This window comes from Schistocerca cancellata, chromosome 6 (genome assembly GCF_023864275.1).
Source record: "Schistocerca cancellata isolate TAMUIC-IGC-003103 chromosome 6, iqSchCanc2.1, whole genome shotgun sequence".
NCBI lineage: Eukaryota > Metazoa > Arthropoda > Insecta > Orthoptera > Acrididae > Schistocerca > Schistocerca cancellata.
In genome coordinates, this window is record NC_064631.1 from 692994987 (window position 1) to 693016992 (window position 22006).

At 46.2% G+C, this 22006-nt stretch overlaps 1 protein-coding gene across 2 annotated transcripts in view; it reads right to left on the reverse strand.

The window, feature by feature from the left end:
• The window catches only part of LOC126191522 (vesicular glutamate transporter 1-like), a 143423-nt gene that overhangs the window by 6124 nt on the left and 115293 nt on the right, over window positions 1-22006 (reverse strand). For both annotated transcript variants that reach the window (XM_049932421.1, XM_049932419.1), the window contains one exon: window positions 19162-19304. In XM_049932421.1, the coding sequence (XP_049788378.1) occupies window positions 19162-19304 (143 nt within the window). The remainder of the gene's footprint in view (window positions 1-19161; window positions 19305-22006) is intronic.

Genomic DNA, 22006 nt, shown 5'->3' on the forward strand with positions numbered 1-22006 from the left:
ACTTTGAGCGAGGGCGTATAGTGGGCATGCGGGAGGCCGGGTGGACGTACCGCCGAATTGCTCAACACGTGGGGCGTGAGGTCTCCACAGTACATCGATGTTGTCGCCAGTGGTCGGCGGAAGGTGCACGTGCCCGTCGACCTGGGACCGGACCGCAGCGACGCACGGATGCACGCCAAGACCGTAGGATCCTACGCAGTGCCGTAGGGGACCGCACCGCCACTTCCCAGCAAATTAGGGACACTGTTGCTCCTGGGGTATCGGCGAGGACCATTCGCAACCGTCTCCATGAATCTGGGCTACGGTCCCGCACACCGTTAGGTCGTCTTCCGCTCACGCCCCAACATCGTGCAGCCCGCCTCCAGTGGTATCGCGACAGGCGTGAATGGAGGGACGAATGGAGACGTGTCGTCTTCAGCGATGAGAGTCGCTTCTGCCTTGGTGCCAATGATGGTCGTATGCGTGTTTGGCGCCGTGCAGGTGAGCGCCACAATCAGGACTGCATACGACCGAGGCACACAGGGCCAACACCCGGCATCATGGTGTGGGGAGCGATCTCCTACACTGGCCGTACACCACTGGTGATCGTCGAGGGGACACTGAATAGTGCACGGTACATCCAAACCGTCATCGAACCCATCGTTCTACCATTCCTAGACCGGCAAGGGAACTTGCTGTTCCAACAGGACAATGCACGTCCGCATGTATCCCGTGCCACCCAACGTGCTCTAGAAGGTGTAAGTCAACTACCCTGGCCAGCAAGATCTCCGGATCTGTCCCCCATTGAGCATGTTTGGGACTGGATGAAGCGTCGTCTCACGCGGTCTGCACGTCCAGCACGAACGCTGGTCCAACTGAGGCGCCAGGTGGAAATGGCATGGCAAGCCGTTCCACAGGACTACATCCAGCATCTCTACGATCGTCTCCACGGGAGAATAGCAGCCTGCATTGCTGCGAAAGGTGGATATACACTGTACTAGTGCCGACATTGTGCATGCTCTGTTGCCTGTGTCTATGTGCCTGTGGTTCTGTCAGTATGATCATGTGATGTATCTGACCCCAGCAATGTGTCAATAAAGTTTCCCCTTCCTGGGACAATGAATTCACGGTGTTCTTATTTCAATTTCCAGGAGTGTAGAAATACTTGGCGTCGTGAATAGTTGTGACTCTATGCAGCAACATCAGTCAGAGCTCCAAGTGCATCTTCTCTCATGGTGTTATGCCTACGTGGTTCAAATGGCTCTAAGCATTATGGGACTTAACATCTGAGGTCATCAGTCCCCTAGACTTAGAACTACGTAAACCTAACCAATCTAAGGACATCACACACAGCCTTGCCCGAGGCAGGATTCGAACCTGCGACTGTAGCACCAGCGCGGTTCCGGATTGAAGCGCCTAAAACCGCTCGGCTACAGCGGCCGGCATGCATACACGTTGTCACTCCATAAAAACAATACTACTGCGGGACCGACCAAAGGGTAAATATTCAGTACAGCCGTTTGACTCTAGACCTGCTCGTGTGGTTTAATGCATCTTGCGAGATAGGGAGGTGAACCAGACCAGGACAGAACCCGCGTAGCGATTGATGACCGTTGTTGTGCTACACAGGCCAGCCATACTGTGGCTATTAGGCAGTTTCACACGGTCGTTTAGCAAAGTACTGTGCTCCTCTCCGACCACCGCCTCAGACAATACAAGAGATAAACAATAAAAAATACTGCAGCACACAGAGCTATATTCTCCATTAAGTCAACTGACGACTAAGCAGACAGGAATAACACCAGGACAAAAAGTTATAACAAATCTTGAAAACAGCGGATCCCATTCGACTACATAAATTATTGGAAAGTGAGAGACAGATAGATAGATAGACTGAGAGAGAGAGACAGAGAGATAGACAGAGAGAGAGAGAAAGAGAGAGAGAGAGAGAGAAAGGGAGGGAGAACGATTTGTTTCACTTCGCTAGTAATGATACGATGGCAGCTGACAGAAAATTGTCAGGTCTTTTTCCTTTTACAACTAATGTTCAGGTTTTTGCGGTCAGATTTAGTGCATTTTGCTGCTGGGGTAGAGAGAGACCGACATTCTCATCGAAAATAGTGTCTACATCAAATTTTGAAAAGCGGCATGCTGTTTGGCTCGTCTTGTTTCATGTACACTACCGGCCATTAAAATTGCTACACCAAGAAGAAATGCGGATGATAAACGGGTATTCATTGCACAAATATATTATACTAGAACTGACATGTGATTACATTTTCACGCAATTTGGGTGCATAGATCCTGAAAAATCAGTACCCAGAACAACCACTTCTGGCCGTAATAACGGCCTTGATACGCCTGGGCACTGAGTCAAACAGAGCTTGGATGGCGTGTACGGGTACAGCTGACCATGCAGCTTCAACACGATACCACAGTTCATCAAGTGTAGTGACTGGCGTATTGTGACGAGCCAGTTGCTCGGCCACCATTGACCAGACGTTTTCAATTGGTGAGAGATCTGGAGCATGTGCTGGCCAGGGCAGCAGTCGAACATTTTCTGTATCCAGAAAGGCACGTACAGGACCTGCAACACGCGGTCGTGCATTATCGTGCTGAAATATAGGGTTTCGCAGGGGTCGAATGAAGGGTAGAGCCACGGGTTGTAACACAACTGAAATGGAACGTCCACTGTTCGAAGTGCCATCAGTGCAAACAAGAGGTGACCCCATCAAGCCGGGTGATACGCCAGTATGGCGATGACGAATACACGCTTCCAATGTGCGTTCACCGCGATGTCGCCAAACACGGATGCGACCGTTATGATGCTGTAAACAGAACCTGGATTCATCCGAAAAAAATGACGTTTTGCCTTCCGTGTACTCAGGTTCGCCTTTGAGTACTCGATCGCAGGCGCTCGTGCCTGTGATGCAGGGTCAAGGGTAACCGCAACCATGGTCTCCGAGCTGATAGTCCATGCTGCTGCAAACGTCGTCGAACTCTTCGTGCAGGTGGTTGTTGTCCTGCAAACGTCGCCATCTGTCGACTCAGGGATCGAGACGTGGCTGCACGATCCGTTACAGCCATGCAGATAAGATGCCTGTCTTGTCGACTGCTAGTGATACGAGGCCGTTGGGATCCAGCACGGCGTTCCGTATTAGCCTCCTGAACCCACCGATTCCATATTCTGCTAACAGTCATTGGATCTCGACCAACGCGAGCAGCAATGTCGCGATACGATAAACCGCAATCGCGATAGGCTGCAATCCGACCTTTGTCAAAGTCGGAAACGTGATGGTACGCATTGCTCCTCCATACACGAGGCATCACAACAACGTTTCACCAGGCAACGCCGGTCAACTGCTGTTTGTGTATGAGAAATCGGTTGACAACTTTCCTTGTGTCAGCACGTTGTAGGTGTCGCCACCGGCGCCAGCCTTATGTGAATGCTCTGAAAAGCTAATCATTTGGACATGACAGCATCTTCTTTCTGTCGGTTAAGTTTCGCGTCTATAGCACGTCATATTCGTGGTGTAGCAATTTTAATAGCCAGTAGTGTATTTGTGATCAATTTTTCGTTTTTGGGTGAGTTTTGGAAGTGAGAAGCGCTGCAGATACGAGGCAGGTGATGTGTAGAGAGGTTCAGTGATACCCGATGAGCCGACAGAATGCTGCCGTTCTCAGGACTGCAGGCAGGGGGCTGGCGGTTATAGCTGTGCTTACGCTGTCTTGGGTAAAGTTAACTCAGCCAGCATCATGCTAGCGCCAGCTCCAGTGTGCGATTTATTGCACATTTACACTGTGAATTCGCGATCTGAAAGCATTTTTCTTAACGAAAAAATACCAGATACAACAGACTTTAGCTTTTCCCAGGATCTGAAATGATGAGGCTAGCTGCTGTTTGAGAGGGTACTGAGTGATGAAACAGAAGTGAAAAAAGGAGTGATGTCACAAGGCTGTAACATGTAGCAGGAAGTTTGTAACGCCGGAAATGCATATCCTCCTATTTCCATCTATTGTACAATAAATTTTTTCCTTGTTTTGTTACCTGAAGATATCACATTTCTGTGTCTTTATATATTGTAATTGTTTTACTATTTGTATATATATATATATATATATATATATATATATATATATGCGTTTATGTCGATGAATAATTGGTTTGTTTTGTAAATACTATTTGTATTTTTACGCTGGGTCTGGCCTAGGGAAAACTATGCTATCGAACGATTACATCGATAGGTCGTGTGGAGAACCAAAGTGTTTAGGATCTTTGGTAGTGTTAACTCTGTCGCGTGGAGCGCGGGCAGAGGGGGAGTCTGGCTGGGGTGGTGCAGTGGAGCAGGTGTGTTGTGTGACACTCCCGCGAGTTGCCACGCTTTTGGGGTTGGGCAGCATGTAATTGCGCTCGACTTGCGATGATAGTTTCTGACATGGTGTCGCGGACGGGAAACATTAGCAGGCACACATCAAGAGCCCGTTTCGCCTGGTGACCATGTGGACATCCAGCTTCTGCAACAGCTACGGCCGACAATGAGTGATTGTCGCCACCTCCTCGATCGACGACTTCAAACCTTCAATCAACCAACAAGGAAGACTGAAAGCACGTAAAGTTGTAGAACTGTATGGCAGACCTCAGCTTTTCAAACTGTTCCATTAGCATCACTAAAATACAGCAACTTAGCATGAACCTTTGTTGCTCATTGTCCCAATTGCATTACCAAGCACAGTCCCTTCCTTTTCCGAACTGAACTCGAGTGTCGTTGAAATTCAAACGCCAGCATTGAAGCAATATCATTCGATTTCGCTGGTTTAATTTCAAAGTTCAGTTAAGGTATTCATAGCTGGCTACAATATTTAGATTACACAAGAACAAAGTAAGAGTGCGAGTTCTGTTACCGTATTTTAGCCTACCTGTGACTGCAGCTCAGTTTGGTACATACTAAATTTTACTATTGTTAATTGCTCAGAATCATTTAATTCAGGTTCAAAGTTAAATCCCTTATTTCTAAATTGCGTAGATTCAAGTAGCTTTTGAAATGATTGTTGAGGTAGCCGAAGACTAATCTTATTTTATTGAATTTCGTAGTGCTTCAGAAACAAAGTTCACTATTAATTTCAGTCACTAAATTAACTTTCAATTTTCCGCTTTCATTAATTCATTTGCTAAATTAAGTCAGAGTGTAGCGAAATTTATTACTTCTGACAAACATTGAGTTTTCGCACAACACGTGTCAACCTTCAGTTGCCACGCTTTTAGTGCTAATTATATGTGCAATAACCTTTCTTTTCCAGTTATTATAGTAGTTGTCCATAGGACTGGCGACCGTAATTTTCCCCAAATCTCAAATATCTAATTAACGCCAGTTAATTGTTAACGTAACGACTGCACATTTACTTTCTTTATTAACTTTACCCCTTTTGAAAATTAATTTCCACCAGTTTCATTTGCATTTTCCTTTCATTTAGATGTAACCCTTTCCTCCCTCTTTACCAACAGATTAACTTCGGTGACGATTGCTTTTCCCAAATTTCCATTAGGTACACGCGGTTTAATTTTTACTGTCATTAACGCCGGTAAGTGAGGGGGAGGTTACAAGTTTCTTTTAGAAAAGAGGGAAGAAATTAGGTTTGGTTTTTTTGAATGTTCCTCTTCTTGGTGGGATATTTTGTTAAAGAAACAATTACATCATTGGCAGACGATGTAACTTCATAGAACATTTGTGATCGAGTTTTTCTCGCTGGAAATGAGGAAGCAGTCAGTTCTGTACTGACTTAGAGGGGAAGACTTCATCTCTGGGCTTGTTAGTGAACACATTCGTACTCCACAGGCTGCACTTTCAGCTGCAGAAGCCGACTGGTGTCCAGTGTTTGAGTCCCTCGCAGAGAAATCCTATCACTGAACTACATGGCAGCGAGAGAGAGAGTGTCACCGCACTGCTCATATTACACTGAAGATTATGATGAGCATAGCTACCAGCTCCGGCGTATTAGGGCTATCGAGAGTCTGAAGTTCAAATTCATGATAGGTTTCACCGTTACACGTTCGTCAGTGCATCCTCAGATGTAGGGTTTCTGCGGTTCTCTATTCAGTCAAATAATCACTGTAATCGTTATATACTTAGGCCGAGAGAAATTTCACAAAGTCAGACGCGACATTACTAAGCAGTCCGACGTCATCAAGTAAGTTTGCCGACCAATAGTTCGAGTTGTATAATTATCATGGTTAAATCTGTGATTGTGTCTTGGCAACTTAATCGTTGTTTTGGATACTTTTTGATTCTAATGCTTTTCGTAATAAGCTTCGGAATTCGTTTAGATCTTGTGTTTATTGTGACATTTAATACTTTTCAGTGACACAATAGGAATTTCCTATCTTAAGTTTCACTGGTAGTGCCACAATATTTCATAGCATTAATCAGCCGATTGAATAAATCAGTTCCAGCAGTGGGTCTCAAGGGTGTGCCTGTACCACGATTAATTCTGATTCAGCCACATTCACTCACACATACGGGGTTTTTGAATCGTTAATTCACTCACACATTCGGGGTTTTTGAATCGTTACTTGGCGCTTACGTCTTTGAAGTAAGAACAGACATACGCGCGAGGTAGTGCGCGGTCTCAGGCACCTTGTCACGGTTCGCGCAGCTTCCCCCGTCGGAGGTTCGAGTCTCCCTCGGGAATGAGTGCGTGTGTTGCCTTAGCATAAGTTAGTTTAAGTTAGATAAAGCAGTTTGTCAGCCTAGGGACGATGACCTCAGCAGTTAGGTCCCAGAGGAACTTACCACCACCACCACCAAGAACAGGCAATAGCCGCCTTCATTTTACACGTCACAACATGAAGTGATTCATAGTAGCCAACTTCTTGAATATAGAAGAAGGAATAAAATTAACAGCGTAAGTTACGTGTTTTCTTCTAGTTCTGGGTACCGTGCGTTTAGGAAATTAATTCCCATTTTGTGATGGTCTGAGAATCACGACTTCCAGTAAACGACTTCTGCTTACAGATTTGCAGTGTTCTACACGTTATAATGCAGCCAAACTACATAAATGCACTGAAATCGGAATGTTCCTGGAAGTTTAGTTGTGGTGGGAAATGAAATCTGACAGTGTTTGGGATCTCGCCATAGACTTTGTACCTCCTTCCTCACGCTGAAGATCTGATACAAAGAGCACATAATTAAGACGGAATTTTCCAGCAGTTGACACAGAAACTAAACTAAATATTGCGACTATGTTGCTTGCCATGTCGGCGTTAATAGTCAGGCCGAAAGAGGTTTGATTGCTCACTGAAAGGAAACTTTAAGTGCAGGGCCCATTAGATTGTTTAATATTTCTCACAACTGACACAACAGCAGCAAAGATTTTGCAACATACTTGTATCTCAAGTGGAAATCTTAGTATTGATTAACATCTCCACAGAACTTAAGAAATGGAAGTGGTACGTTGGTGGTTGGCCACATGGAAAACAAGCAAGACGAAACGATAGCTATCACTTGGAAGAGCTTCACCAAAACTTTGAGAATTAACGGGACAAAACATGTGTGTGTGTGTGTGTGTGTGTGAATTCGTAAGGGACCAAACTGCTGAGGTCATCGCCCCTTAGCCTGACACACTACTTAAACTAACTTATGCTAAGAAAAACACACACGCCCATGCCCGAGGGAGGAATCGAACCTCCGGCGGGAAGGGCAGCGCAATCCGTGACATGGCGCCTCAAATCGCGCGGCCACTCCGCGCGGCTTGACGGGAAGAAAACAATTGCTTTGATCGTAGTGTACTACAGAAATGTTAGTTAAGCATGCGTGAGGTAAAATTACGTCCGCTCTGCAACGGAAAACCAATCACGAATTTTCATTCACTAACGAAGTAAAGGGAAACGGCTGGACGAATTAACGGGATGAAACTAAGCGAAACCCACGCTTCCATAAGTTCCGTGAAGCTTGACAAACTCGGCTCTGGTCTAGCGCTCTAGTTAGCGGTGCCGAGCTCACCGTATTTAATGCCCGCTATCGTAAAGTGAAGGCAGGTTCAGCAGCCGTCGGGCTCTGCTCCCAGAGACTCGCACCACTCGGCATCGGCAGCCAGGATTGAAGTCCGCCAGCTCCAAGACTGCTCCTCTAACAGGCTACCATGTGAATATGTGAATATACGAGGTGCATTCAAGTTGTAAGGCCTCCGATTTTTTTTCTCCGGACTGGCAAGAGATAGAAACATGCGCATTGTTTTAAAATGAGGCCGCGTTCATTGTCAATATGTCCCAGAGATGGCAGCACCGTACGGCAGATGGAATTTTACCGCCAGCGGCGAGAATGAGAACTGTTTTAAATACTTAAAAAGGCGACGTTTTCCTTACTTGAACAGCGTGCAATCATTCGTTTTCTGAATTTGCGTGGTGTGAATGAAACCAATTGAAATTCATCGACAGTTGAAGGAGACATGTGGTGATGGAGTTATGGATGTGTCGAAAGTGCGTTCGTGGGTGCGACAGTTTAATGAAGGCAGAACATCGTGTGACAACAAACCGAAACAACCTCGGGCTCGCACAAGCCGGTCTGACGACATGATCGAGAAAGTGGAGAGAATTGTTTTGGGGGATCGCCGAATGACTGTTGAACATATCGCCTCAAGAGTTGGCATTTCTGTGGGTTCTGTGCACACAATCCTGCACGACGACCTGAAAATGGCAAAAGTGTCATCCAGGTGGGTGCCACGAATGCTGACGGACGACCACACGGCTGCCCATGTGGCATGTTGCCGAGCAATGTTGACGCGCAACGACAGCACGAATGGGACTTTCTTTTCGTCGGTTGTGACAATGGATGAGACGTGGATGCCATTTTTCAATCCAGAATAAAAAGCGCCAGTCAGCTCAATGGAAGCACACAGATTCACCGCCACCAAAAAAATTTCGGGTAACCGCCAGTGCTGAAAAAATGATGGTGTCCATGTTCTGGGACAGCGAGGGCATAAACCTTACCCATTGCGATCCAAAGGGCATTATGGTAACAGGTGCATCCTACGACAATGTTTTGAAGAACAAATTCCTTCCTGCACTGCAACAAAAACGTCCGGGAAGGGCTGCGCGTGTGCTGTTTCACCAAGACAACGCACCCGCACATCGAGCTAACGTTACACAACAGTTTCTTCGTGATAACAACTTTGAAGTGATTCCTCATGCTCCCTACTCACCTGACCTGGCTCCTAGTGACTTTTGGCCTTTTCCAACAATGAAAGACACTCTCCGTGGCCGCACATTCACCAGCCGTGCTGCTATTGCCTCAGCGATTTTCCAGTGGTCAAAACAGACTCCTAAAGAAGCCTTCGCCGCTGCCACGGAATCATGGCGTCAGCGTTGTGAAAAATGAGTACGTCTGCAGGGCGATTACGCCGATAACTGACGCCAGTTTCATCGATTTCGGGTGAGTAGTTAATTAGGAAAAAAATCGGAGGCCTTAGAACTTGAATGCACCTCGTATTCTGGACTGCCGCGCGAAGTAGCCGCGCGGTTTGAGTCGCCTTGTCACGATCGACGCGGCTCCCCGCGTCGGAGGTTCGAGTGCTCCCTCGGGCATGGGTGCGTGTGTTGTCCTTAGGATAAGATAGTTTAAGTTAGATTAAGTAGTGTGTAAGCTTGTCCCGCTCACTCAAAATCTTGCAACAAACACTCTGCCAGTGAGGCGACACAAACGAGAAGTTTCTGTCGCGTTTCACATCAAGTTTAGTGAGTCCAATCAGTTTTTACCGTCCATGGGTGGATAAGTTCGTTATTTACAAAACGGTGTGGCACCATTTTGTCACGGCAATACCGATTTTGTGAGCACAGGACTGCGACCACAATCGTCGTCGTGTCTCGTCATACGGCCGTTGCGTGCGTAGGCATGGCTGCAGTCTGGTCGATGCCAGAGAACACTTTTAGGAATACTACACGAAGAATAACTTTGTCGAGAACAAGTATATCGTGTCCTATTCTACCGATCAGCGCGTGACCTTCTCCCCCTTCCCACCAAAAGAGGAAACACCTCTCGGAGTTTCCAGAATGAGATTTTCACTCTGCAGCGGAGTGTGCGCTGATATGATACTTCCTGGCAGATTAAAACTGTGTGCCCGACCAAGACTCGAACTCGGGACCTTTGCCTTTCACGGGCAAGTGCTCTACCATCTGAGCTACCGAAGCACGACTCACGTCCGGTATTCACAGCTTTTCTTCTGCCAGTACCTCGACTCCTACCTTCCAAACTTTACAGAAGCTCTTCTGCGAACCTTGCAGAACTAGCACTCCTGAAAGAAAGGATATTGCGGAGACATGGCTTCTGTAACGTTTGGAAGGTAGGAGACGAGATACTGGCAGAAGTAAAGCTGTGAGGAGGGGGCCTGAGTCGTGTTTCGGTAGCTCAGATGGTAGAGCTCTTGCCCGCGAAAGGCAAAGGTCCCGAGTTCGAGTCTCGGTCGGGCACACAGTTTTCATCTGCCAGGAAGTTTCACCTCTCGGAGTAACCACTGATCCGACGCCGTCAAGTCGCACAGGCTGTTTACGAAAGCAGCTGCTAGATTTGTAATCGACTTGTTCTAGGGCAGACAAAACGAGAAGACGTTTCACCATATTTTCACGCCACAGTGGCGCCGACTCGCCACTCACGCTGCGAAGGAAAGGTGGATTTTTAAAGGGTCAACCCCTCTAGTTTTGCAGGCATAACTAACCTCTTGTGAACAGGCTACAAAAGGTGGCCCCGACTGTTTTCGGCTGGGTTGAAAAGAAAGCGGCTCCATAGAATCGGTAAGCGCCCAAACCAAATGTTAAGAAGAGGGCGAGAAACTACACTCATGTTCAGAAAAAAAAACAGAATACCTTGAACGACTAGAGGTAGGGCGTTCATATTCATAGGACATGTACAGGGCTATTACAAATGATTGAAGCGATTTCATAAATTCACTGTAGCTCCATTCATTGACATATGGTCACGACACACTACAGATACGTAGAAAAACTCATAAAGTTTTGTTCGACTGAAGCCGCACTTCAGGTTTCTGCCACCAGAGCGCTCGAGAGCGCAGTGAGACAAAATGGCGACAAGAGCCGAGAAAGCGTGTGTCGTGCTTGAAATGCACTCACATCAGTCACTCATAACAGTGCAACGACACTTCAGGACGAAGTTCAACAAAGATCCACCAACTGCTAACTCCATTCGGCGATGGTATGCTCAGTTTAAAGCTTCTGGATGCCTCTGTAAGGGGAAATCAACGGGTCGTCCTGCAGTGAGCGAAGAAACGGTTGAACGCGTGCGGGCAAGTTTCACGCGTAGCCCGCGGAAGTCGACGAATAAAGCAAGCAGGGAGCTAAACGTACCACAGCCGACGGTTTGGAAAATCTTACGGAAAAGGCTAAAGCAGAAGCCTTACCGTTTACAACTGCTACAAGCCCTGACACCCGATGACAAAGTCAAACGCTTTAAATTTTCGGCGCGGTTGCAACAGCTCATGGAGGAGGATGCGTTCAGTGCGAAACTTGTTTTCAGTGATGAAGCAACATTTTTTCTTAATGGTGAAGTGAACAGACACAATGTACGAATCTGGGTGGTAGAGAATCCTCACGCATTCGTGCAGCAAATTCGCAATTCACCAAAAGTTAACGTGTTTTGTGCAATCTCACGATTTAAAGTTTACGGCCCCTTTTTCTTCTGCGAAAAAAACGTTACGGGACACGTGTATCTGGACATGCTGGAAAATTGGCTCATGCCACAACTGGAGACCGACAGCGCCGACTTCATCTTTCAACAGGATGGTGCTCCACCGCACTTCCATCACGATGTTCGGCATTTCATAAACAGGAGATTGGAAAACCGATGGATCGGTCGTGGTGGAGATCATGATCAGCAATTCATGTCATGGCCTCCACGCTCTCCCGACTTAACCCCATGCGATTTCTTTCTGTGGGGTTCTGTGAAAGATTCAGTGTTTAAGCCTCCTCTACCAAGAAACGTGCCAGAACTGCGAGCTCGCATCAACGATGCTTTCGAACTCATTGATGGGGACATGCTGCGCCGAGTGTGGGAGGAACTTGTTTATCGGCTTGATGTCTGCCGAATCACTAAAGGGGCACATATCGAACATTTGTGAATGCGTAAAAAAAACTTTTTGAGTTTTTGTATGCGTGTGCAAAGCGTTGTGAAAATATCCCAAATAGTAAAGTTATTGTAGAGCTGTGAAATCGCTTCAATCATTTGTAATAACCATGTACATTAATATGTTCTGCAAAAATGATTAAATGTGCTCCAATGTGTGTGAATTCCTAAGGGTCCAAACTGCTGAGGTTATCGGTCTCTAGACTTACACACTACTTAAACTAATTTAAAACTATCTCAGCTAATAACAACACACACAAACACACACCCACGCCCGAGGGAGGACTGGAACTTCCGACGGGAGGAGCCTCGCAATCCGTGACACGGTGCCTCTAACCCCGCTGCCACTCTGTGCGGCAGAAATGATTAACATTTGAAGTATGTCAGCCCGCAGGTGCAAGGTCAACATAGATATCGTGGCACTGTACCACTACAGGTAAAATGTGCCTGCGGCTCTCGATGTCGCTATAAACCGAAGCTAATGGATCAGTATGACATGAGCAGACGTGCAGGATGCCTCGCAGACGTATGCAAGAACCGTACCGTCTGTTCAGTGTAGAGATGGGTCGAACTCGTTCATTCCCGTGAACTACTTCATTCAGCTCACTCTTTGCCGTGAAGCGTTCAAATGAAGTAGTTCATTCACGAAGTACGGAAGCCTGGCGAAGTTGCCCAGTTCGCCGCTCAGCCGCGGCTACGCTCGCTTCGCCTCGCTCGTACAATAAAGCTACGTAATACTTCATAATTTTACCAACAGATGGCCGAACTATGCAGTAACGTGCACTCAACATTTTGCGCTCTTACAGCGTCTGAGTTAACTGAAGTAGAGCATGGTCGAAGGGGACAAAGGAAAGATAAACAAAGAAACCTGTCACACATAAAGAAGGTATTACATTTAATCTTGCTCGACATTTTCTCATGAAGCGCCCAAAAAAGTCTTTATCTGCCAACATTATTTGTTGTATTCATGGACTGAAAACTAGGGATACCAACGAAATGCAGTCCAATTTTATGCTCGTTTTAGAATTTAAACCAAAACAGAATGAGTATGTTTACCACTGTCACAAAGTCTATATACCTACATTAAGTAATTATTCAAAAGTTTTCCTGTAGATTTTATTTTTGTTGAGAATAATAACACTCCAGATTCAAAACGTAAACTGTCACCTGTAGTCATTGGTACGATTTCAGGTAAAATTCCTCTTTCAGTGATATTAACAAACATTTTATTTTCATGTTTGCTGTGCGTGCTCACCCAGCCAGCCTCTTCGTTTGTATCTTTAATATTCATTTGTCTGCAAGCGCTGCCAACGCTAGGCTACCCGTAGATGCGAAGTTTAACTGCACAAATAGTCACTGGTAATGATGTCAGCACTGCACGAAGCAGCTGACTCTGCATTCCCCTCGCCCCTCACCTCACCAACCCCTCGTGAACCTATCGTTCCCCACAAACACCGCGCGATTCGTCGACAGGCAGTAGAGGGGGAACTGAAGTGAAGGGAGAATGAGTGACGTAGCTCCGATGTAATGGGATGAGGGGAAGAGAGTGAGTGAACTAGAAAAAAGTATGGAGTGTGTTATCTGTGAAGAGTTTGAAGAACCAGTTCATTGAAATTGAGTGGTTAGTTCACACTTCACTGGAGTGAAGCGTTCATTTGAACGACTCATTCACGAGCTCCCCATCACTAGTTCAGTGAGTTTGATAGGGCGCGCATTGTTGTCACGAGGGAATGTGATGTATTCATCTGAGAAATTGCTGCTCCCATCGGAGGAGTGTTTCGGCAGAGCAACTGGTGTGCGCAGAATGGTTCTCGGAAGGTCGCAGAACACGACGAGATGGGTCAGGTTGCACCACCCAGGCAAAGCCCCCTCTCCCCTCGAGGACATCGACACCTCATCCGAATGGCATTGGAGGACATATCTACGTCCTCCTCGGCTCTCGTACAACAGTCTAACACATTATACACTATCAAGAGTGACAGTCAGTCACCGTTTTTTACGGCATGGGTTATGTGCGCGTCGTACACTTCTCCGTCTACATCTGACGAATGTGCACAAACATGCTAGACGCCAATTGCATGTGGAAGGACGTCACTGGGAACAGAACTAGCATCAGATAGTCTTTTCGGAAGAATCCATGTTCTGTTGTTTGAAAATAATGGTCGTATTTTGGTTCGTTGCAGACAGGAGGAGCGGCATCGCAGTGACTGCATTCGCACAGGACATGTAGCCCTAACTTAAGGCTTTATGATGTGGGCTGTTATTGGGTACAGTTGGTGGTTGTCCAGGGCACTGTGACTAGTGTGATGTACGTGAAAGACATCCTGCAACCTGTAGCCATACCCTTTCTGCACAACACTCCAGACGCCATTTTTAGCAAGACAATGCACAGCCACATGTTGCTGCAAGAACACGTCCCTTCTGTCCTGCCAGATCACCAGACTCGTCGACAACCGAAAATGTATAGGATATGGTGAAACGACGGGTGCAGCGCTGTGATCCAAAGAGAACCACCACATATGAACTGTGGATTCAGGTGAATGTAGCGTGCATGGCTATACCACAGGACGCCATTCGTGCCTTATATGCGTGGATGCGATCACGCATAGGACAAGTTATCAGGGCCCGTGGCGGACCCTGTGCCTACTAGACAACAGGACACATGCTGAACCGAGATGATCTACATCTACATCCATACTCCTCAATCCACCTGACGGTGTGTAGCGGAGGGTACTTAGAGTACCTCAATCGGTTCTCCCTTCTATTCTAGTCTCGTATTGTTCGTGGAAAGAAAGATTGTCGGTATGCCTCTGTGTGGGCTCTAAACTCTCTGATTTTATCCTCATGGACTCTTCCCGAGATATACGTAGGAGGGAGCAATATACTGCTTAACTTCTCTGTGAAAGTATGTTCTCGAAACTTCAACAAAAGCCCGTACCGAGCTACTGAGCGTATCTCTTGCATAGTCTTCCACTGGAGTATATCTATCATCTCTGTAACGCTTTCGCGATTACTAAATGATCCTGTAACGAAGCGCGCTGCTCTCCGTTGGATCTTTTCTATCTCTTCTATCAACCCTACCTGGTACGGATCCCACACTGGTGAGCAATATTCAAGCAGTGGGCGAACAAGTGTACTGTAACCTACTTCCTTTGTTTTTGGATTGCATTTCCTTAGGATTCTTCCAATGAATCTCAGTCTGGCATCTCCTTTACCGACGATCAACTTTATATGATCATTCCATTTTAAATCACCCCTAATGCTTACTCCCGGATAATTTATGGAATTAACTGCTTCCAGTTGGTGACCTGCTATATTGTACCTAAATGATAAGGGATCTTTATTTCTGTGTATTCGCAGCACATTACACTTGTCTACATTGAGATTCAGTTGCCATTCCCTGCACCATGCGTCAATTCGTTACAGATCCTCCTGCATTTCAGTACAATTTTCCATTGTTACAACCTCTCGATATACTACAGCATCATCCGCAAAAAGCCTCAGTGAACTTCCGGTGTCATCCACAAGGACATTTATGTATATTGCGAACAGCAACGGTCCCACGACACTCCCCTGCGGCACACCTGAAATCACTCTTACTTTGGAAGACTTCTCTCCATTGAGAATGAAACACTGCGTTCTGTTATCTAGGATCTCTTCAGTCCCATCACACAATTGATCTGATAGTCCATATGCTCTTACTTTGTTCATTAAACGACTGTGGGGAACTGTATCGAACGCCTTGCGGAAGTCAAGAAACACGGCATCTACCTGGGAACCCGTGTCTATGGCCCTCTGAGTCTCGTGGACGAATAGCGCGAGCTAGGTTTCACACGACCGTCTTTTTCGAAACCCATGCTGATTCCTACAGAGAAGATTTCTAGTTTCCAGAAAAGTCATTATACTGGAACATAATACGTGTTCCAAAATTCTACAACTGATCGGCGTTAGAGATATAGGTCTATAGTTCTGCACATCTGTTCGACGTCCCTCCTTGAAAACGGGGATGACCTGTGCCCTTTCCCAGTCCTTTGGAACGCTACGCTCTTCTAGAGACCTACCGTACACCGCTGCAAGAAGGGGGGCAAGTTCCTTCGCGTACTCTGTGTAAAATCGAACTGGTATCCCATCAGGTCCAGCGGCCTTTCCTCTTTTGAGCGATTTTAATTATTTCTCTATCCCTCTGTCGTCTGTTTCGATATCTACCATTTTGCCATCTGTGCGACAATCTAGAGAGGGAACTACAGTGCAGTCTTCCTCTGTGAAACAGCTTTGGAAAAAGACATTTAGTATTTCAGCCTTTAGTCTGTCATCCTCTGTTTCAGTACCATTTTGATCACAGAGTGTCTCGACAATTTGTTTTGATCCACCTACCGCTTTGACATAAGACCAAAATTTCTTAGGATTTTCTGCCAAGTCAGTACAAAGAACTTTACTTTCGAATTCGTTGAACGCCTCTCGCATAGCCCTCCTCACACTACATTTCACTTCCTGTAATTTTTGTTTGTCTTGTAACCTCCCCCTCACTTACCGACCTTAATGACAGTGAAAGATGAAACCGCGTGTACCTAATGGGAGTTTTGGAAAAGCAATCGTCACCGAAGTTAAGCTGTCGGTAAAGAGGGAGGAAAGGGTTACATCTAAATGAAAGGAAATGTGCTAATGAAACTGGTGGAAATTAATTTTGAAAAGGGGTAAAGTTAATAAAGAAAGTAAATGTGCAGCCGTTACGTTAACAATTAACTAGCGGTAATTAGGTATTTGAGATTTGGGGGAAATCACGGTCGCCAGTCCTAAGGACAATTACTATAGTAACTGAAAAAGAAAGGTTATTACACATATAATTAGCACTAGAAGCGTGGCAACTGAAGGTTGACACGTGTAGTGTGAAAACTGAAAGTTTGTCAGAAGTAATAAATTTCGCTACACCCTGACTTAATTTAGCAAAGAATTAATAAAACCGGAAAATCGAAATTTAATTTAGTGACTGAAGTTAATAGTGAGCTTTCTTTCTGAAGCACATCGAAATTCAGTAAAATACGGTTAGTCTTGGACTACCTCAACAATCATTTCAAAAAACTACTTGAATCTACACAATTTGGAAATAAGAGATTTAACTTTGAACTTGAATTAAATGATTCTGAACAATTAACAATAGTAAAATTTAGCACGTACCAAGCTGAGCTGCAGTCACAGGTAAGCTAAAATACGATAACAAAACTCGCACTCTTAATTTGTGCTTGTGTAATCTGAATATTGTAGCCAGCTAACTGAACTTTGAAATTAAAGCAGTGAAATGGAATTAGCTATATTACTTTAGTGCTGGCGTTTAAATTTCACCGACACTCGGGTTCATTTCGGAAAGGGAAGGGACCCTGCTTGGTAATGCAGTTGGGACAATGAGCAACAAAGGTTCATGCTAAATTGCTGTAATTATAGTTACGAAAATGGTACAGTTTGAAAAGCTGAGGTCTGCCATACAGTTCTAAAACTTTACTTGCTTCCAGTCTTCCTTGATGGTTGATTGAAGGTTTGAAGCCGTCGATCGAGGAGGTGGCGACAGTCACTCATTGTCGGCCGTAGCTGTTGCAGAAGCTGGATGTCGGCGCGCCTTCTTCTCGACATGGTCACCAGACGAAACGGGCTCTTGATGTGCGCTAGTTAATGTTTCCCGTCCGCGACACCATGTCAGAAACTATCATCGCAAGTCGAGCGCAATTACATGCTGCCAAACCCCGAAAGCGCGGCAACTCGCGGGAGCGTCACACAACACACCTGCTCCACTCGCTACTCCCGCCACACTCCTTCTGTGCTCAGCCCGCGCTCCACGCGGCAGAGTTAACACTACCAAAGATCCTACACACTTTGATTCTTCACACGACCTATCGATGTAATCGTTCGATAGCAGTTTTCCCTAGGCAAGACCCAGCGTAAAAATACAAATAATATTTACGAAACAAACCAATTATACATCGACATAAATGCATAAATATACAAATAGTAAAACAATTACAATATACAAAGAGACAGAAATGTCATATCTTGAGGTAACAAAGCAAGGAAAGAAAATAATAGCACAATAGATGGAAATAGGAGGATATGCATTTCCGGCGTTACAGTCTGCAAGGCTTTGACTATGTTTATGTTTGCTGTGAAGTTCCCTTTGCTTCCGTAGCAGTTTTCCAACACGGTTGTTGTACCACGGTGGCTCTTTTCCATCTCTTACGTTCTTGCTTGGCACATACTCATCAAATGCATATTGTACGATGGTTTTGAACTTTGTCCACTGATCCTCAACAATATCTGTAGTTGAGATAAAACTTTTGTGTACAGCCGTAAAGTACTCTGAAATCTGCTTTTTGTCACTTTTGTTAAACAGATAAATCTTCCTACGTTTTTTAATATTTCTATTTACGGCTGAAATCATCGATGCAGTAACCGCTTTATGATCGCTGATTCCCTGTTCTGCGTTAACTGTTTCAAATAGTTCGGGTCTGTTTGTCACCAGGAGGTCTACTATGTTATCGCCACGATTGCGTTCTCTGATTAACTGCTCAAGATAGTTTTAAGATAATGCACATAAAAAATTTCGCTGGATTCTTTGTCCCTGCCACTCGTTATAAACGAAACAAAATGATTGAAATGGTTAACATTTCTGCAGAACATACTAATGTGCATGTCCTGTGAGTATGAACGTTCTATCTCTAGTCGTTCAAGGTGTTCTGTTTTTTTTCTGAACATCAGTGTATTTACTTCATGATTGATTTAAATTACACACCGATGACTTCACAGTGAAATGGAAAATGGGATGTCGCAAGGGTATTCTCATCGATCTCGTGCTATTGTTTAGTCGTTTATGATGACTGCTTTCGTCCTTCGTCTATCACAATGGCATAATTAGCGTAATATGAAGCCAGTGGTTCAGTTAAATGACATACTCTAACTGGGCGACTTGTTTCAAGGTTTGCTCCCTGTCAGTGAGACATGGGGATGTGACAGAAGCGCAGTGGTGAGGGGTACTCGCGACAGGCGAAGCCACCGAGACCGATGTACTCACAAGAAGCCAGCCATGGCGAAGGCGCCGATGCCGACGGCGAGTGTGAGGCAGGCGACGGCGGCGGCGGGCGTCATGAGGAAGGCGGTCGCCAGCATGAACGCCGACTGCCCCAGGAAGGCGCCGCAGCAGAACACCTTCCGCACCTGTGCAGACCGAGCGGGCTAGCAGTGGTCCGTGCCCCCCTCACCCACTACAGAGGCCGTCATGAAACTAGGCGGGTCAGGATCATTTCAATATCTTACTAAATTGCCACTTAGTGAGAAATGAAATACACTCCTGGAAATGGAAAAAAGAACACATTGACACCGGTGTGTCAGACCCACCATACTTGCTCCGGACACTGCGAGAGGGCTGTACAAGCAATGATCACACGCACGGCACAGCGGACACACCAGGAACCGCGGTGTTGGCCGTCGAATGGCGCTAGCTGCGCAGCATTTGTGCACCGCCGCCGTCAGTGTCAGCCACTTTGCCGTGGCATACGGAGCTCCATCGCAGTCTTTAACACTGGTAGCATGCCGCAACAGCGTGGACGTGAACCGTATGTGCAGTTGACGGACTTTGAGCGAGGGCGTATAGTGGGCATGCGGGAGGCCGGGTGGACGTACCGCCGGATTGCTCAACACGTGGGGCGTGAGGTCTCCACAGTACATCGATGTTGTCGCCAGTGGTCGGCGGAAGGTGCACGTGCCCGTCGACCTGGGACCGGACCGCAGCGACGCACGGATGCACGCCAAGACCGTAGGATCCTACGCAGTGCCGTAGGGGACCGCACCGCCACTTCCCAGCAAATTAGGGACACTGTTGCTCCTGGGGTATCGGCGAGGACCATTCGCAACCGTCTCCATGAATCTGGGCTACGGTCCCGCACACCGTTAGGTCGTCTTCCGCTCACGCCCCAACATCGTGCAGCCCGCCTCCAGTGGTGTCGCGACAGGCGTGAATGGAGGGACGAATGGAGACGTGTCGTCTTCAGCGATGAGAGTCGCTTCTGCCTTGGTGCCAATGATGGTCGTATGCGTGTTTGGCGCCGTGCAGGTGAGCGCCACAATCAGGACTGCATACGACCGAGGCACACAGGGCCAACACCCGGCATCATGGTGTGGGGAGCGATCTCCTACACTGGCCGTACACCACTGGTGATCGTCGAGGGGACACTGAATAGTGCACGGTACATCGAAACCGTCATCGAACCCATCGTTCTACCATTCCTAGACCGGTAAGGGAACTTGCTGTTCCAACAGGACAATGCACGTCTGCATGTATCCCGTGCCACCCAACGTGCTCTAGAAGGTGTAAGTGAACTACCCTGGCCAGCAAGATCTCCGGATCTGTCCCCCATTGAGCATGTTTGGGACTGGATGAAGCGTCGTCTCACGCGGTCTGCACGTCCAGCACGAACGCTGGTCCAACTGAGGCGCCAGGTGGAAATGGCATGGTAAGCTGTTCCACAGGACTACATCCAGCATCTCTACGATCGTCTCCATGGGAGAATAGCAGCCTGCATTGCTGCGAAAGGTGGATATACACTGTACTAGTGCCGACATTGTGCATGCTCTGTTGCCTGTGTCTATGTGCCTGTAGTTCTGTCAGTGTGATCATGTGATGTATCTGACCCCAGGACCTGGGACAATGAATTCACGGTGTTCTTATTTCAATTTCCAGGAGTGTATTAGTAAGAATTACGAAAAAAATATTACACGTCTCTGTTTTTAATCTAGAATATGATGGAATAATTTCGAAAAAAAATTATTGCCAGGTGTTAAAAAGCAACAAAATTAAAACTGTTATGAGACATTTTTAAGAAAAATATTTTTTTAAACTTCAAACTGTGGCAAAAAAAAGAAACGCACAGACATTGAGTCATGGCAGTCACAGCCAAGATATACGATTTTGAGAAGATAAGACTGCTTTAGCTGTAACTCCTTTATTTATTGGCTCAACCAGTGTCTGAGCACTTTAGCTGCATCATCAGGTGCGATCTGTAAAAATTTACAGACAAAGACTCATATAAGGTCACAAAAGGTAACTACAATGAAAAGTGTATACGTGATAAACATACAAAATCAAGTCATATTCCGATCGAGAAAAGAAAACGAGATGACCCAGTGTTCACCGTCAACAATTTTTCGCTTACAGTAAGTAGCGGACGTCTAACGTAAAGTAACATAGAACGCTCCATATGAAGATAGTAACTGTTCTCCAAAGAACAGATACCATTGATGAACGTGCAGCTTCTCTGGAATAAATGATAATTAATTGAAACCCTCAGCTACCGACAGGTATTGTTGATATACATCGATGGGGACAGCTGAAAATGTGTACCCCGACCGGGACTCGAACCCGGGATCTCCTGATTACGTGGCAGACGCTCTATCCATCTTTTTTTTATTTTGTTGGATACAGTTCGTTGCGTTTGGTTGAAATGGCTCTGAGTACTATGGGCCTTAACATCTGAGGTCATCAGTCCCCTAGAACTTAGAACTACTTAAACCTAACTAGCCTAAGGACATCACACACATCCATGCCCGAGGCAGGATTCGAACCTGCGACCGTAGCGGTCGCGTGGTTCCAGACTCTAGCGCCTAGAACCGCTCGGCCACTCCGGCCGGCTCGTTGCGTTTGGTCTGGGTGGACGTCACAAGACATCCGTTCAAGTTGATCGTCGATACCTTCACTCAGTTTTTTTTATTTATTTATTTATTTTTATTACAGAGAGCACGCAGCTCTCTGACCGAACACGCTAAGCTACCGTGCCGGCGTCCATCTGAGCCACAGAGGACACAGATGAATAGCGCGACTGCAATGTTCCTAATAGATATTTGCCCATCCTCTCATTATTCGC